At 45.1% G+C, this 17,541-nt stretch overlaps 1 protein-coding gene across 5 annotated transcripts; it reads right to left on the reverse strand.

Annotated features, from left to right (window-relative positions):
- Positions 1–1,394: 1,394 nt before the first annotated feature.
- On the reverse strand, positions 1,395–16,685 carry LOC146175832 (E3 ubiquitin-protein ligase RNF26-like). 5 transcript variants are annotated; one of them, XM_084582187.1, is made up of 6 exons: positions 16,438–16,685; positions 11,826–11,895; positions 11,639–11,769; positions 10,582–10,753; positions 4,278–4,398; positions 1,395–2,277 (listed from the first exon to the last, which is right to left on the reverse strand). In XM_084582187.1, the coding sequence occupies exons 2-6, from the start codon at positions 11,885–11,887 to the stop codon at positions 1,996–1,998; spliced, it is 768 nt and encodes a 255-aa protein (XP_084438313.1). In that variant the 5' UTR covers positions 11,888–11,895; positions 16,438–16,685; the 3' UTR covers positions 1,395–1,995. The 5 variants fall into 5 exon arrangements, with proteins under 5 accessions (XP_084438313.1, XP_084438312.1, XP_084438311.1 ...); XM_084582186.1 differs by lacking the exon at positions 16,438–16,685 and adding an exon at positions 15,374–15,434; XM_084582185.1 differs by lacking the exon at positions 16,438–16,685 and adding an exon at positions 14,930–15,408 and having other exon boundaries at positions 11,826–11,892.
- Between the last annotated feature and the right edge of the window lie 856 nt (positions 16,686–17,541).

A 17,541-nucleotide genomic window follows, 5' to 3' on the forward strand; every position in this document is an offset into this window, starting at 1 on the left:
TTTGAACGCAATCCTGCCCAATAACTTCTGATGACACAACCTTGAAAACATACCCGCTTGATGCTTACGTATTAAAACTCATAAATGCAGCAGCACACGCCAGACAAGGAGAGGTCCCCCATCCAACCGGTTCTCATGAGGTCGCGGCTGATCGCTTAGCGTGAAATTAAAGGTGAAAACACGCAAACAGTAGCGGTCATGTCAACTCCATTGGATAAGTGGCCTCCTTTTGAGGGTAACCGCAGCTGCGTTCTTGCTACTAGGCAGGTTTGGGTGAACGAGTTTGATTGACAACCGTTGCTTCTGCAACTATAAAACATGCGAGAAGCAAGGAGTAGCCTCCTGCCACCGCTCTCCTTTTTTCTTTCTTTGTAATCTTTTTCTCTTTTTTTATTCTTTTCTCGTTCGCTGCGCGCCAAGCGGAAGTGGTTCCCTCGTATTCTAGTTGACTCTATACGGACCTGCGATGGCGAGGCATAGCTCACAGCATTAACTCGACTGGTAAGTGGGATGGACAACTATGTAGGACGACGTAAAAGCGATGTGCAAATGAGAGGGACAATGTATTCTGTAAATTAATTTATTAATTGATTTTAGCGCCCGTTCCTCGAGGTGACGTCGAGCCAAAACCGAGAGCCGTCGGGCACCGAGCATATTTTAACGAGATGGGTTCTCCACTCAATAAGTCCTCGTACAGAACCAGTATCTGTCCCAGAAAGTGTCTGCCGCACCCCCAGAATTTGGCCCTCTCGACCGCCGAAATTTGACGTAGTCCAAATTTGGCCAAAACTAGTGTCCAACCTGATTTCGATATGGCCAATTCAACGGTGACCTCCAAAAGGCCACCTCCAAAATTTGATCCCGTCCAAACTTAACCGAAATTGGCAGCTAATTTAATTTGACTATGGCCAATCTCAGTGGTGCCTTTCAAATTTAGGTGGGCCACCCCAAAATTTGGTCCTTGACCCCTAAATCTGACTTCCAAACTTGGTCAAAATTGGTGTCCAACATCATGTGACTATCATACACTCAATGGTGGCTTCTATAGGTGGGCCGCCCCAAAATATTGCCATGCTTGCGCATTCTCCGCACGTGGCAGTGTAGTCTGATGAAAGGAGAGGTGGGAAGTGAGTTGCACGATGCGATTTATACGCCACAACCGAAGACTGCTTTTTCCTGCCGACAATGCCATGATCACGCGACATAACAAGGCTGCAGCGGAGCCCGTCACCATTCCGTGCTTGCGTCTACTCTTGATTACTGGAGAGGTAGTAATTTTTTAGTTGTTTCTTTATATGTAGAATAAAATGTAAAGTAGCGACATCTCGTACTTCTATTTCGATGTTCCTCCTGCAAGGTGAAGGGAGGCTCCCGCGTCTCTGGCATCAACAAGACAAGGAAAATATTCATTTTCAAAACAAAAGTTGTTCGACGATCTTTATTTATAGTACATGACAATCACCCAGCCATTTTGATTGCATTCAATAAATGAGAATGTTTTCGCACGATGCATTTATTCAGCAGTAGCTGCTGCAGCGGGCTAAAAAAACGCCCCTGGTCCCATCCGATGTCGCTGCTCTTGGGCCTCTCCATATAAGTTCGCGTTGAGCGAATACGACATTCTTGTCCACAGGTCAATCATGACTGTACCCACAGAGGCTGAATTTAAATACCTTCGACAGTGCGGGAAGCCATTAAGTTCCCTCACGGTTATTGCTCACTTAGAAACGTCTCCCACCAGGTGGGACCTTTCCTCCACAGGTGTAGTCCATGAGCATCGCGCACCGCTTATCCGTCGTTAATGGAGAGGCACAACACTTATTGCTGCTGATAGCCAGTGTTCATGAATACAAAAGGTCGGCACCGCCCTACTATTTCATAGCACAGTTCGCCTGTCTTAACTACAAACCTGGACAGCCTGTCAATCACAAAGCCGCTAGTGGCCAGCACAGCACACATTCTGTGCTTGGGGTTCCGCATATGAGAAAACACGTGTCACTGCAGCGTGTCGGGGTCCACACGGAAGCAGGACACGATGCGGGCCCTGCACACGGGGCAGCTGTGCACGCGGGCAAAGCAGGCCCCGCACAGACACGCGTGTCGGCAGGGCAGCAGTGCCAGTCTGGCGGGCTCTGTCTGGCACACCACGCATACGGGACCCGAGGGCGCGAACAGGCTGCGCAGGGGCCAGCTCTGGCCACCGGCCAGCTTCACGTGCTGCGCCAACAGGCGCACACCGCCCGGGGGGCCCGCCTCTACGGCCGCCAGCAGCGCCACCTGCGGAGCGACAACCGCCCAACTGCGTCATCGCCCAGGGGTGAGCATATGACATCACCAGGTCCGTATTCGAAGTTTGCGCCGTTATCGAAAACGTTATCTCCCCAGCCTCGAATCATCTGATTGGTAGAAACGCCGGAACCGGAAGTGATTGTACATTCATTTCCGGTGTTTCCACCAATCAGATGGCATGAGGTTGAGGAGATAGCAACACTTTCGATATAGCGCAAACTCGAAATACGAGCCCAGCCTCGCTTAACCCCCGTGGCAGCGCAAAGAACCGGCTCACACAATTCCTCCGTGACAAAAAATAGTCCGTTGTTATGGCTTTTCATGTTACCTAAACAAAAGTTATCCATCAGGCAAAATTAAAATCTAAAAAATTTCGATGCCTCTGGCTGTAGTTTTCGTTTAGTCAAATATTAAAAAAACTGATCCTGTTTATTGTTGAGCGGAGTAATATGCACGCCGCGGACCACTGCCCATAGTTAGCAACTGCTGTTTTTATAAGCTGTATCCTACTATATTACTAGTGCGGATACGGGGTCTTCAATGTGACCCTAGTAATTCAGGTTTACTGATTTGCAAATTAGAACTGCGGGGGCTGTGACGTAGTAGTTGGAAAAATCAGTCAGGGGTCTGGTAACCACGCTTCCAGCATCGTTATTCAGCATCCGCTAAGGGCCATAACCCAGCGACTACTGTTATCCCGTGCCGCAGTACTGGCTGGCGCTGCGTAGTACGATCAATCTGTCGAGCTGCAGTGACGGTGCGAGGGAGCTCCGATGACATGTAGCGTTAGCATAACAGTCCTTCCAATACCATTTACAGAATAACACGCTTTCCAGCTCCAAGACCGAGCCTTTGAACTATATGGGAGAACTAAGGGAACTTTTGCTACACGCTTTTTTTTTTCTTCTTTTTATCAATTCTGGCGCACGACTACGGATTTTAGGCGGAACGAGCAATGTAAAACAGTGGCCGCACTGTGAGGCCAAGTTACGTACCTACGTGCACCAGGCAAGCAAATAGGCATATTCGGCTGCATTTTGAAGATATGGATATCGGCAATTTCCTTATCAGGTTTTCGCATTCCGAAAAGACGAATACACTTCGGCACTGCAGCTTAACATGTTCTCACAATTTTAGGCGCGTTTCAAAAATTGCGCGCCAGAGACGCCCACTTGCGCAAGTCACTCCGTTAGTGCACGTGACCACCTCCGTGCCAGCCCCGCTCCAGCCAGAGACGTATGTAAGCCGTATGTAGTAAGGTTTTGGCTCTAGCCTACTCCAGCCGAGGCGAAGCAGGGATTACACGTGCAGCAGCAACATGCAGAGACGGACGTCATCGCAGTACGTTAACCACACGGACGCTATTTTCGAATTGCGCCGCACACGAAATTTTCAAAACTTATTCAACCACAACGACGATTATAGTTGCGTTTTCAAATCTAAAAAATATCAACGATGGTCAACTACAGATACGGTGCTTATCTGCGAACTGGCGTCGCACAACTATAATGCAACGGACGCTTTGCATTTCGCCGCTGCAGGGTTCGTCCTTGGGCTCAGCAGCCGAGCGATTTGAGCCACCGCGGCAGGGCGAGATCAGTTTTGTAATATTTGACTAAACGAAACTAGCCATGAGGCACCGAAATTCTTGAGATATTAATTTTGCCTGGTGGTTAGCTTTTATTAGAATTATTCAGCTAACCAGTTCATACTATATTAGTTCACACTACTCATATTTTCCCGCGATGTCACCAGGACTGCTATCATGTATGGCCCTTTCATTGCCAACAAAAAGTTTATTCTTAATCATTAAAAATTAGGCCGGCCTTAGCTTGCCAAGGGAGTGAGGTCGAGTCAATCCCACATAAATGATAAAAATTAAATGTTTATACCTTTCTAAATACCGGGCATTTTCCCTATATTATCAAGGCCTTATGTTGAATGGGTCTTCTTCGGACAGACCAGAAATAAAAGAGGGCTGCACTCACTACTTGAGTGGGATCCGCTTCGTTGTCCCTCCGCACCAGCAGCACCCCGAGCGACACCCGCGGTCCGGGCTCCATGGCGGGCACCGCACCGTGCCACGTACGCCGCTCGTCTCCTTGCAGGCTGCGACCCAAATGCCATCACACTGAACTTGGCAGTGCACGCTATGCTGTATATGGGCACACATTACAGACTTTTAGTTTACTGCTGCCGCTAACCGCGGCCGTCTACCGCTACCTCGCGCCGTCAGCACAGCACATCCTGATTGGTCTCTGCATTCGGAATCTGCCGGAGCATGACAGGACCGTGGCGCCATCTGTCACCCTCGGTGTGATCTGCGCATGCGTACTTACGCTCGCGCGGTATAGTAGCGATTGTAGGGGTTCTTACTAGGCCGTCAAGCCTCGTCTGAGGTCTAGGCCGCAAACTCCGAGCTCCCGCGATCGCACACCATTGGCAGCCGTTCTCACGACCGCAAAGTGGTAATGCGAAGTACGACACAACGCAGAACAGGACTTTTGCCCGGGACCAGATATTTATTGGGTCTTCCGAAAAACGCTGGTGATGATCTTGCTGGCGACCCTATCCGTTTGGATGGGGCCTGATATAGTTGAAGGGCAAGATGGCGACAACAAAGAAAGTAAAGCGGGGAGGTATTTACCTTGCGTCTTCCCGTTGTCGGGGCTTGCTATCATCTCTCTTCGGCGGTAGCTGGTTTCCGCCTATCTCAGTGCATCTTGCCCTTTGTCCTTTCTCGGCCAATGAGCGTCGCGTCTGCGACGCCTAGCGGTGCGCTCCTGCGCCCGGTGAGGGAAGAGGGAAACGCGGCGCTATCGAGCAGCCCGTTTGGGTTACTCATCCTTGGAAGAGAAGGAATACTTTTGTCCCCTCATCCTCCGCGGCGCGCGGTGTTCCGGAGAGATGCGCGGCTCTCCGCGATCGCTACACGGTAGACGGTAACGGTAAGCGGTAGCGCTGAACTAAATGTCTGTTAACAACAAGGCGTGCAACGTTGCAGCCAGGGTTAGTAACCCCACTATTTAGTAACGAAACTCTACACCAAAATCTGGCGGAAACCTTTGGCCTGTTTCTGGAGGTTAACAAGCCGCGTTGCATTGATGTATTTGGCGTTCAGCTGCAAAACTCAAGAACCCGGGTCAAATATGGGCCACAGCAGATGCATTTTAATTGGTCAGTATGCTGTGCGATCTCACTGTATGGCAAAGAACCTCCGTCGGACTCGAAGTCAGTCTGCAGGCCCTACCCACTGCGCCCCCTAGGTTCAGCTTTGGGATGACCAAAAAGCTCAGCACACATCAGCAACATTTTCTGGAGGCCAGTAGGTTTTCTCGAAGTCAGTGCTGGCATCGAGGCACCCTAGAGGTCCGCTGACTGCAGCACCATCTATAAAGCTTAGCAGTCACCTGTTGATGGTGGTATCCCTCAAATTTCCTTTCTGCTCAACATATGCGTTTTGAACAATCTTGGGTAGTCATCAAACGACACATGTGCGTTGGAGGGAGAATTTTTGGCTAGCATGATGCCTTTGAGTCATTGCTCTCCTCATAGAGCTCGATGATAACCTTGCTCATTCACTTTCCAGCCACAATAAATGCAACAAGTAAAAGACAATTACCACACTTGGTGAATAAAATCCTCGTCAGGGACTGAAGGACGCACTTGGTATGCTGCATGTCACCCTTCATCCAACTTTTGTTGGTGTCACTGCGACTGAAGGCTGAAAGACGGGCAACAATCTGTAAATTGCCCGAATTTCGGGCAAACCGAAATGCCAAATTGGCTCAATATGAGTAGTTTTACAGTTGATATAGCAAAGAGCTATGCAAGCAACAACACAAAAAGGTAAGGGTTGCATGAAGAAGTAATCTTCTATTCAAAGCTGATGCAAGGAAGAAGGGCAAGAAAACAAAAAAAGAGTTCTAGAGTTCTGGGTACAATGAAGGAAATTTTCAGCTACACCCAAGAGCATCAGACCCAAACACATGAAGTGCCAACGCCAGGGATGCAGTGTACCTATTCGAACTGAGTAGAGTGCACTTATAGTATAATGCATTGCCGAGGCTAGCCAAACAACCTCCAAACAACCATCCTGCCCCTCCAAAGCACATGCGAGCCACAACTCAGAAAAACAAATAAACATGGCGCATGTGCCATGGCTGCAGCACCAGAGGACAAAAAAAGAAAGAGGACTCCTAGAATTCAGGAAAGTATCGAATTATGGGCCTGCTGGCTATGCACACTGAAGCAAAAGGTGCTCTGCCCAGAAAAGGAAACACCTGCCTTGTCTGCATACTTTTTCTGTACCACTTGTCCACTGAACTTTTTTCCCTTTAACTCCAAAAGCCTTTCCATTACACCTCAAACAATGTGTGCTATCCGTGTACAGCCTCAACTACCAAATGCTTTTAAAACATCACCACTTTTGCTAACGGCCAAGCAACTGAACATTCTGAAACGTTTTGTACAATAAACGTTTCGTATGCTGCTAACAATATAAAAACCATGCAATTTGGAAATAAGGCTTATATGTTAATGCTGCTCCAACACCTGCATTAAAGGATTTAATTTTTTTTCTTAGAAAGCCCAGCCTTTAATATGCAAATGCCACATAGTTTCTTTTTAAATCTATTAACTGGCAGAGCTAATAGGCTGGAGTAACCACTGTACTATACTGCAGTATTTTTGTGCGCCACAAATATCTACGCAAAATCTAATTTACGACAAATTTACTACAGAAATTTTTTAATCCATTCTTGACCCAGAAAGAAAAACAAATCCATAATAATGCTTTAAAAGGGGCTAGTTGGTTGTTCATAATTGTTTTTGTCTCATGCCGTGTAATGTTTGATCCTCTTTGTCTGTTTTATCAAGTTAGCACACTCCATTAATTATTATAAATCACCATAGCAGAATGTAATCAAAAGTGACGTTTATGTATTTCCGAAGTATACATTTGAGCCCAGATGCATCAAATTGAAAATTTCGAATTATTTCTTATATGGAACACATTCACCATCCCCTTGAAAATCCAGTGCAAAAGAATAGAAAAGTTACACTGCATATCAGACTAATTTCGCCGGTTATTCTTCATATCGAACCTCCTGCCGCAACCATTCTAGGGGTGCTCCTCTTAACGGCACTATTCAATCACAATCCGTGACTGGGGACAGGTCAACGAGGCGAGGTGACGTTGGGCACCTGCTGTTTAGTGGTACCAATTTATGAGGTGACCTTGGAATGTGCTTAGGGATGATAATCGATATTTTGTACTCACTTCCACGCCACATCAATGTCATGCAACAAAGACAGCCTAACTGAGGTCTACTGGCGACCTTTGCCTGGCGTGCTTCGCTGCCAAAGACACTACAGAAAACAACTGCGCTTAAATTAAATGAACAATTATTCTATTCAAGATGAACTGGTGACAGGATTAGGAATCCTATGATAGGCAGTGGCTGGTACTAAAGCACTGTCTCCAGAGGCTTCGAAGCGAAGCAGGCTTTACCAATTATTGCCTAGCGCGCAGTGCACTGCTAGCATTCTATTGTGAGGCACTCACTGCAAAATGCATGTCACTAGAGCGGGTGCAATGCATTCCTGCTTCTAAGCTGCAGAGGTCATCCACTGCAATTTTTATATATCAAATTTTCAATGTAATGAACTATTTAGCAATCCCCTTCGATTCGAGTTCAATATATCCAGGGTTCATCCATAATTGACATTTCGTCTTTTCATATTCAAGTCCCTTCTGAAAGCTCCATGAAATACGCTGAAACAGCTCACAGTGGTGACTTATGATAAGCACTTCTGCCAAGTTCTGGCTGACTTGCCTTCACTGTCTGCCACATGTGTATCAATTGTTAAATGGCAACTTGTTAATTTTGTTCATTATTTTCTAGTAGTTACTGCTCTAGCATGCCATTTTCAGGCTCAAACTTTTGTTTGCACAACTTTGTTTTCACTGATTAAATCTCCTTTGTTCCATTCCATTTCCTCTGTTATATTTTGATTATTTTCATTTTCTTTGTGCGACGAAACCTTACTAGAAAAGTCAAACTGATGAAAGCAGCAAAACTAAACAAGGATGGTTAATCCTTGATTAACTGATTAACTGCATGAGACACACACTAGTAGTAGAAAGGAAAGCAGGACTTAAGACTACTCACAACTGCTTTACTTGCAGGGAAAAAATACACAAATATACATGCTGTTTCAAATTATGCTTCAAATTACGTGGCAATACAGAAAATTTCAAATTATTCAATATAATATTTTCTTTTTTAAAACCTATTGAAAATATACCACTGTGGTCTCTTCAGGTGGATTTTATGGATATGTTATGGAGCCTAACAAGACTGATTAAAGTTAAGAAACCAACTTTTTATTATTGATATTAAGGGGCAGTCCCTTTCTAAATTTCATTTTGCTACAAAAATTTGAATGTCAAAGAAACGCATTAGAAAGCTTATTGAGTCAGCTTTCATGCAAAAAAAGCACCTTCGATACTGTTACTCAATACTTTGAAAAATTGTATTTCCGGTACCAGTACAAGATACAGAACTGAAATCAATTTTTGATACAGACACTCCACACAGTATCGTCGATACATCACTGAAATACCAAATATAATATAGCTGGTATTATCATTAGCAAATTTAGAACAATTCTCCGTGGCTTCTGGAACCTTCAGTGCATTCACATAGCGCACTTTTTCTGAAAGGGCTTAATTAAATCCAACCATGCAGACTTAATGAAGTTCCACTGTGTGTGCAGCACACAGCATAAAATTATACACAGCGTTAGAAAATTATATTGAAACTGAAGACATGAGTATGTTGAAATGATCATTTCCATAAGCAGCCTGTCAAAAATTATTTAACCTAACATTTTTCACGTGGAGCGACCCGAATCAATATGAACCGAATATATTTGTGATTATTGGCTACTGATGCCAATATTCACACACAAAAAAGTTATGCTAAACAACAAGGTTCTATAAGTCATGGAACTACAGCCATGGATGTACAGACACATAATACTGATATTCTCTAGGTGAAACATCAGTATATTAAATGTTGTCATGCTGTCCTACACATAGGAAAATTACCATTTGCTTTTCATAACAACAGGGAACTAATGGGCATGAAATGTTAGTCACGAGTCATGAATATTGGGCATGGATTTAGGGTTCTCTAAATCTCGTTGAACCATGCTGCATTGGTAAAATTCGGCAGTCATATGTATGACACCATGAAAGCCGCCACATGAATTGAGCGAGTTGCGGCGTTGAAGCCTCCTTTTTGCACAGACCAACTATGGCAGCATATTATGTGGCATCAAACTGAGGCCCATTTTTTTAAACAGTCGTCGCAAAAATATATTAATTGTGGTTTAGTCCTGGTTAAGCCTAGTTGAATTGCGAAAGCAATGGCGGAAGCTTCTTTTGCTTGCTACATTATTCCCCTACGTGCCTGCGCGTCGTAAGGTTAACGAGGATGCAAACGATTCTGGCATGCTTATTCTGATATCACTGATGAAAGGAACGGCCCAAGTTGGCAGCTCCTGCCTGTGGCATAGGAGTAACGTGAATTCAAACGTCATGTCAGGCTGATTTTTTTATGAGGGACCACGGACACGGACACAGCAGACAGCGACGAGCGGTTAGACCTGGCGTAGTATTGCTTTCGTAATAAAACGCAATATGAACAGTGGTAAGACGCCCAGCTACTGTACCGGAGTACCCGGGTTCGATCCCGACCTCGGCGGTTGCGTTTCGATGGAGGCGAAATGAAGAGGCGTCCGTGTGCTGTGCGATGTCAGCGCACCTTAAAAATCCCCAGGTGGTCAAAATTACTCCATAGCCCTCCACTATGGCTCCTCTTTCTCTCTATCCACTTTCACTCCCACCTTCCTCCCTTCCCTTACGGCTCGGTTCAGGTGTCCGCAGAAACAAGTGTGACAGATACTACGCCTTTCCCTTCCTGTGAACCAATTAGTTAGTAGTAGTAGTTAGTAGTTCACTGCGGTTGACACTGCTAGGCAAATTATATGAATTCTATTTGAAGACTTCCCGAGAAATTTGATTGGCTTAAATTTTAACATGCACTAGAAAGGTATTCGATTCACCATTTGAAAGTTCTGAATAATGACATGCCCCCTGCATCAAGTGCAATCCGAGAAGCAAACTCAACCCCTATCTGTCCACATAAGTGCCACCACATCTGTCAAAGGGAGTTCCATATGCAGAAAAGCACCGCGCAGTGCCACAAGCAGAAACATGCTTGCCTGATTGGCTCCTCTTCGCGTCGCACGCAGTCCTGTGCCCAGAGGCTGTCTATGGTTTCCCGTAGCCGTGGCCATCCCTGCCGCGGCCAGCTGGCCAATGCTGCGAAGCTCAGACCCCAGTAGATCCACACCTGGCATGGGCACTCGCTCCACAGCTGCAGTTCAAGACGACCTGTGCAACCACCCATGCCAACACTGTACACGAGGACACGACAAAATGCCAATCGCCTGGTGGAAAAGCAGTCCAGCTTCCACAAGTAAGGCCTGTGTGCACTAAAACTCAACAACAAGTCCGGGAGTAAAAATTTCCTGAACAAACAGAAATTTTTACTTCAGCATACAAGAATATATTTGGGTAAGTACTAGCCTGCAAGCCGTTTGTGCAATGTAAAAGTCAACTGAAGACTGCCATGCAGTTTAAAGCATTCTGCATGAAGATACTATGTTTCACCATGAAACCAGAGAAATTGGCTTTCCGAGGAATACACATTTATGCAACTGACACCATAGTGATAAAATGACAAGAGGTCAGAAGTGAACAAGAACTGCTGTATGATCTGTGGCCACAATGACAGAAAAAATAAATAAAAACCGATGCTCTATTGCACAATTAATTTGTTACAGAAGCAAGAAATAATAGAAGCAGGAAGTGTGTGAAACAAATAGAAAAGGAGCTGAAAAGAGGAGATACAATGTTTATATTGCATAAATGTTATACTGTGCCACCTCTTCAAACCTTTGTTGTGGATACTAAATATTTAAAAACATAACTTTCTTATAATTTACGTTCTGGACTTGTACCATTTCACTGCTTTGTCCACTCTCCCTCCTTTTCCCCCTTTCACCACTTCCCTCCAGCATGGCTCTAGTGTCCACAGAGAGAGGTATAGTTACAGTTCCTTTCCATTTTGCCATTCACAGGAACAGAGACAGTTATCATGTCTTTCTTTTTCTTTTTTTTTTTTCACATCCAACTCCCTTCCCTTCTTCCCACAAGGAAAGTAGCAATTTCAATGTTCATTCGCTCTGCTTAAGAACTTCCACAGAGTGTAGTTACCTGGATTGTCGGCATCCTGGGAGACTGCAATGCAGAACGGATTTTGCACCTGTACCATGGGCTGACACTCCTTACGATGGGTTATGTAAGTCACGGAGGACCCACTGCCCTCCAGGGCGTCTCTACCGTACCTGCACACAGAATTTGCATAAGGGCACCTGTACACCTCAGAGCACTACACACATACCTGAATAGGATGAACAGAACTGCTAGGCACCCACAGATGGCCATAAGCACCACGAACTCCATCTTGACTGCTGCACAAGTGGTACCATTTGAGCAGTGGAATCAGACTCAACTCTAATTATGCAAGCTCCTCTTTGATATCTAACAAAGATGGCAATGATGATGATGATAATGATGGCTTTTAATGTCATATGACTCGAGGCGTTTTTGGTTGCATAGTCATGATCAAAAATCGACTGGCCAAAAATTTCGCCCCAGAGAAACCAAGCACCAGGCCAGGGAAAAGCTCATACTGACTACAAAACCACAAATACCCAGTGGAACTAGGGTTTTGTGTACCTGCCAGATATGAGGTGGGCAGCCAAACGCTCAAACCAGTAGGCTACCGCTGTGGTGGCATAGTGGTTTGGGATGGCATGGCTTATTGACAAAAAGGAAAGCAAAAAAATTGCTGGCTGCTGTTTAACATGCTACTGAGCACTAGCATTTGTACAGAAGCCAGAGGGAAAAGGCTGAGGAGTAACAACGGACAGACAAAATGACAGAAAGAGAAACATATTATATTATACATATTATACGCACATATACGAGCGCAGAACTATACACATATATCATGTTTTTCGGTACACAAGACACAGTTTCTTTTTACGAAAATTTTGCTAGTGCTTCCTATGAGGGCCATTCATAAAGTTCGTATTATTAGCATGAAGAAAGTCATATACAAAAAAATGCGGATTGAATGGGAGTTTCATCATTATATACATATTCTCGGCTCAAGACCATGCACTTCTGCCAATGATGGATGTGCTTCCACAAACCATTACTCTATACCTCTTCATTACTGTGTTCTGGAAGAACATTCACTTTAAGAATCACTTTCTCGTCGCCCTGAAAATGTTTTCACAAGTTATTTCAGGCGAGTTTGGGTGAATGTAGAGGATGATGCAACATTTTGTAGCCTAGGATGAGCGCGTGTGTTACCGTCATCTACACTGAGTGGACCAGTGCATTGTCATGGAGCAGGCAAAAGATTTTCTTAAGCGTGCAGCAACCATCATGTGTAGGTTGCTGTGAAAAATGGTAGACACTGAGCCTGCACTTACAGTAACATTCCACTGTTTATTAGGTGGTTATCCACCGGTCAGTGTGCATTGGAAGCCCTGCTCTCGTTGCAATTTCTGGTACACCAGCCAGAGACAGTCACCAACTCCGTTCTTAGTCGTCCAGGCTTGTTTAATTGACCTAAAATCTTCTGCATCCTTCGACAACATTCAGGCTTGACCATTATTGCTACACACTGCCATAAGCTCAGCATGAGTCATCTCTGAATGGCAGCCCTTCAAATACAAACAATGGATCACTGGGATTGCTTCCAATTTTCCAAAGGATGCTCCCAGTCTTGGCTTCTGCTCTGTGGTATTCTGTGATGCTATACAGAACACACTTTTTATATTTAGCTAAAGGTAGAGTGATGCACGTTCATTGTGATGCCTCTCGTGTGTGCCTTTTTTAAAATTATGGTACTGATAATACAAACTTAAACTTTATGAATGCCCCTTGTATACAATGATGTGTCTTTTGTGTTTTTGTTTTTTTCACAATGTTCCTAGGTGTACCTTATCATGAAATGCCGGTGGTCACAACATCCGTGACTGCAAAACCATTGGCCATCTCAGAGGCCCCAAGCATTAGTAATATGAAAGAACAAAAGCTGGTGACACCTGTGCTCCTGTCCTGCCCGCACTGCCAGGAAAAGCTGAGTTAATTCCAGTTGCCATGTGCAACTTTCTTTGGCGGCTACTGCATGCATGTTTTCTACTTCCTGCGTGTACTGCACTAGGTACACGAGTGCCCAGGCATAATGCCCGAGCACAGCAAGAAACAGAACAGCGATTCTGGGTGCGAAGAGGATGTCTGCCCTGCTGCCACCAGATATCGGCAAACTTTCTGATAGCACGTTGGAAGCTTTTAAATGCTTTGAGTGAAAATAGTGTTCCTGTAGTGTTTGTGCAGGTTTTTTGGGGTGTGAGTGTAGCCTCTGTTTATTCTATCATTTCCTGCCGCGTGAGGAATGTTCTCACAGGCTCGGAGCATTTCACAATAGCTGTGCAAGCATGTATAATCAAGTCCCATTGCCCTAACTGTGTAAATTCAGGTGCGCCTTATATACCGACTTTTTGCTGACAGCTTCTAAATTTGAAGGGTGTGTCTTATACTCCCGAAAATATGGCAAGTGCGTAATCACATTCCAATTATACAAGGTCATATTTCATTTGGATCTCAGCCAAGCAATAAACCGGCAAGAGAGGCAGAAAGAACAAGGTACTAAGACACAATGTTGAAACGAATGTGTGTATACATGCAAAAAAAAAGCTGAAACGTTTCTGTCTCTAGATAAATGAATCATGCTTCCCGCACCTATCATATTGGAAACACAGATTGCAATGTGAGCAACACAAGAAACGGTTTTATTTTATGAAAAACCGATAGCCTCTCTATTTGTATTATTTGTATCCATCAAATGCAGAGTGAACGAAATACATTCCGTAACTTTGTTATAGCCTTTAATGACAGACTAAATTTCAGGACTGGCTCCACTGCTGTACCGTTTCTACCTACTGGACCCACAGTGAGAACTGCTTGTTCTCCTTTACAGTAAAAACAGTCGAAAACTTGTAATAGTACAGTAAAGTTTGAAGTTGTACCGCCCAATAAAAGTATACAGCCAAAGGGTTTAGTTCTAAACGGCTTAGTGGAGAAACTAGTACATCTAGCGCGCCATAGCTAGGGATCATTGAGGGCACAAATCCCCTTCGCTTTCGAGAGATTATGGTCGCAAAATGAGGCATGGTGCTCAGAAGCAAGCCCCTTGGGCAGCATGCTTTTGATTGGAGTTGCATAACAGCTGCTCTGATTGCTCTGTCAGTTTTCAGCGCTTCAAAAAGCTTCAAAGGAAATGCTGTCTAGGATGTTTGTTCGAGTTGCAAGTTCAGAATATACGTTGCAGCTGAAATCGCCATTGTGTATGCACGAGCCAGCAACGTAGCCTGAAAACGAAATGCGGTTTCGAATAAACATGCAGCACGGGATCTACAAGACGCATACATGCTCCAATCGAGAAGATCGCTTCTTCACTTGCTTTTACATGGGGCTTCTTGGCGAAGTTTCAAGGCACCAAACAACGATGAACTAGTTGCACTGCAGCTTTATCTGACACACAGACTGAACCGGTCGCTGCGCTAAATCACAGCGCACCATGAACATTCCTTTTTCAAACTGTGCACACCCCAAAAAAAAGCCGAATAATATTGTCACATCGTCTGCTCGGAACCCAAAAAGCTAAGCGGGAAGTCAGAACGTTTGCTTGCTTGATGCAAGTGGAACTGCTGGTGGTCAACGGAATTTCTACGAACTGCACAAAAGCGACCGCATGTGCGGATGAATCGCTAACTGAATTCTGCAATCTACGCATCCTCCGTCGACTGTCACGATAAAAAAAATGCACAGATATTCGTCAAGAACGTTGTCATATGCGTGTGTTACAACCACCTGTCTACGATTGGCTTCGATTGGCTGTTATTGACATGACGGTTGGCTTTGAGGTGAAAAGGCCGGCGTTGCTGCGACCCGGTTGGAATAAGTATAGTGCCTAGAATAGAATAAGCTAGAAGCTTGGTGCAACCGGGTGAAAATAAGGGTGCGTTCCAATTCTTAGACGTCTAGCAAGACTGCTTCGTAGACGTCTACGTAGACGTCTACAGGTTCGCGTATTGGAACGCGTCCACCTGTTTACGCCTAGCGTCACCTCGCGGCATAAAGGTTGAACTAAACCGTTTTAACAACTATTATAACGCTGTTTTCTTTAAAGATTGACGACAATACAGGTGAAAATCACGTTTTTAACGGTTCGCCGATTTTTTGCAGCAACAATATTACATGTGTAATCGCCACAACGTAGATAGACTATTAATAGATAACTTGTAGCAGACAGACTTCTCACGCAATGAGCCCTGTCACGAATTGACGGAAGAGAACATTAGTCCGTTTTTCCTTTTTTATAACTGATGCTGAAGTGTACATGCTTCTCAGATGTCTCATTCACACAGCTGTAAGAATGAAAACATGCAAAATACTGTAAACTTGAGGGGATTACGGACGAAAGGTGATAACCGGCTACAGCAAACGAAAAACTGTGCCGTTACACCTGTTGTCTGTAGTCACTAGACGAGGAAACCAAAGACAACAACTCGTTTTAATAATGTACAGGCACAAAAATTCAATGCGCAACAAGTCGGCATCGTCAGGCGAGTTCGTTCTTCCGAGATTAACTGAAAATCCGCGGAAGAGTTTGTCACCGCTACTACAGCAAGATAGAAACACACACGTGCGCCGTACAGCAGCCGTCCTGACTCCCGGCGAGGTGCCCAGAAAGCGACGAGTTCGTCGATAACATCACGACTGAAGAAACTCGTCAAGTTAAAAAAGACCAACAGCATCCAACGGACGCTTTCCTCTTAAGCGCGGTAAAAGAATCTGCAGTGCTATGAATCTCACGACCATAAAGACAGCTAAATTAGCCTCTAGCTAGCGCATACATTGACGTAACAACTCACGTTTGAAAGATCGTTCATATGCATATCCTCCGGCGTTCGCAAAGAGCACGACCACCGTACAACTACTGCAACAACCGCACGCACGACTCGCTCAGCGCGAAACGCGCTCTGTCCGCCATGTTTAGACAGCAAAGTAGTCTGCATCGATGTTGACTTCGGCGAAGCCGTCTTCGCGAGACTGCTTCGCGAGAATTGGAACGCGTCCCAAGATGGCGGCTGCTCGCGTAGCCGTCTAAGTAGACGTCTACGAGGGGGTATTGGAACGCACCCTAAGCAAATCGTTATTGCAACTCATGGATTGGCTTGGCTTTGTTTATTATTTTCGGATTGGGGTTTTTGCAGGAAAGCCAAAGGCAGATCACGTGTCGTGTGTTTGTAAACGACGTTTGGAATGTGCACATTTCGTGCCTCAGTGCTCATCTTGCAGTTTCTTCATGGATTACGTTAGTAACGACAGAGGCGATAGACGCAGTAGAGAGTAGAGGCTTCGTGCATCCATGGAAGTTGAAAGAGTGCTCCTACCTGCGGACCCCGTCGGTCTCTCCGTTCATTCTGCAACAAATCATATTTGCGTGTTGCTTCACGAACAGGGCATCTTGGATTTATTTTTGAAGCATGAGTGGTGCACAGTGTGGCATACTAGAAACCAAGAGCATATGTAAAAGGCCTGTGTATGGGGATCGTGATTTGGTTTGTGCTGCCATGGAAGAAGAATATTCTCAACGTGTAGGTGGTCTTGGCTTTCGTTTTGAAGGTTGCGATGTTTGTGTAATCACCGTATGTGATCGCTTGGCTGATTCTGGAAGGGTGTTTATGTGCTCTTTCTTTTGCAATGCCGGGCACTCCAGATAAAACGGGTCTTTTCGAAGCTGCGAGCAGTTTTCCCAAAACTGCCTTAGCGAAAGGACACTTCTATTTCGCGTTATTCACGAGGTGTGCGCGTTCGCGTAGTGTACAAGAGTGCGTAAAAAATATTTAGCATTCACCCGTTCCTACGTTCCCTGAATCGCACAGGGTATAGGCACTAAGATGGAGCCGAAATGGTGCCTTTCGCCCTCAATATATCCCAATATTAACTTCGAAAAAATATCCAGCAGGTTCGGT

The sequence above is a fragment of the Amblyomma maculatum genome, chromosome 10 (genome assembly GCF_055883805.1).
Source record: "Amblyomma maculatum isolate TAMU_Amacu chromosome 10, ASM5588380v1, whole genome shotgun sequence".
In the NCBI taxonomy this organism is placed as follows: domain Eukaryota; kingdom Metazoa; phylum Arthropoda; class Arachnida; order Ixodida; family Ixodidae; genus Amblyomma; species Amblyomma maculatum.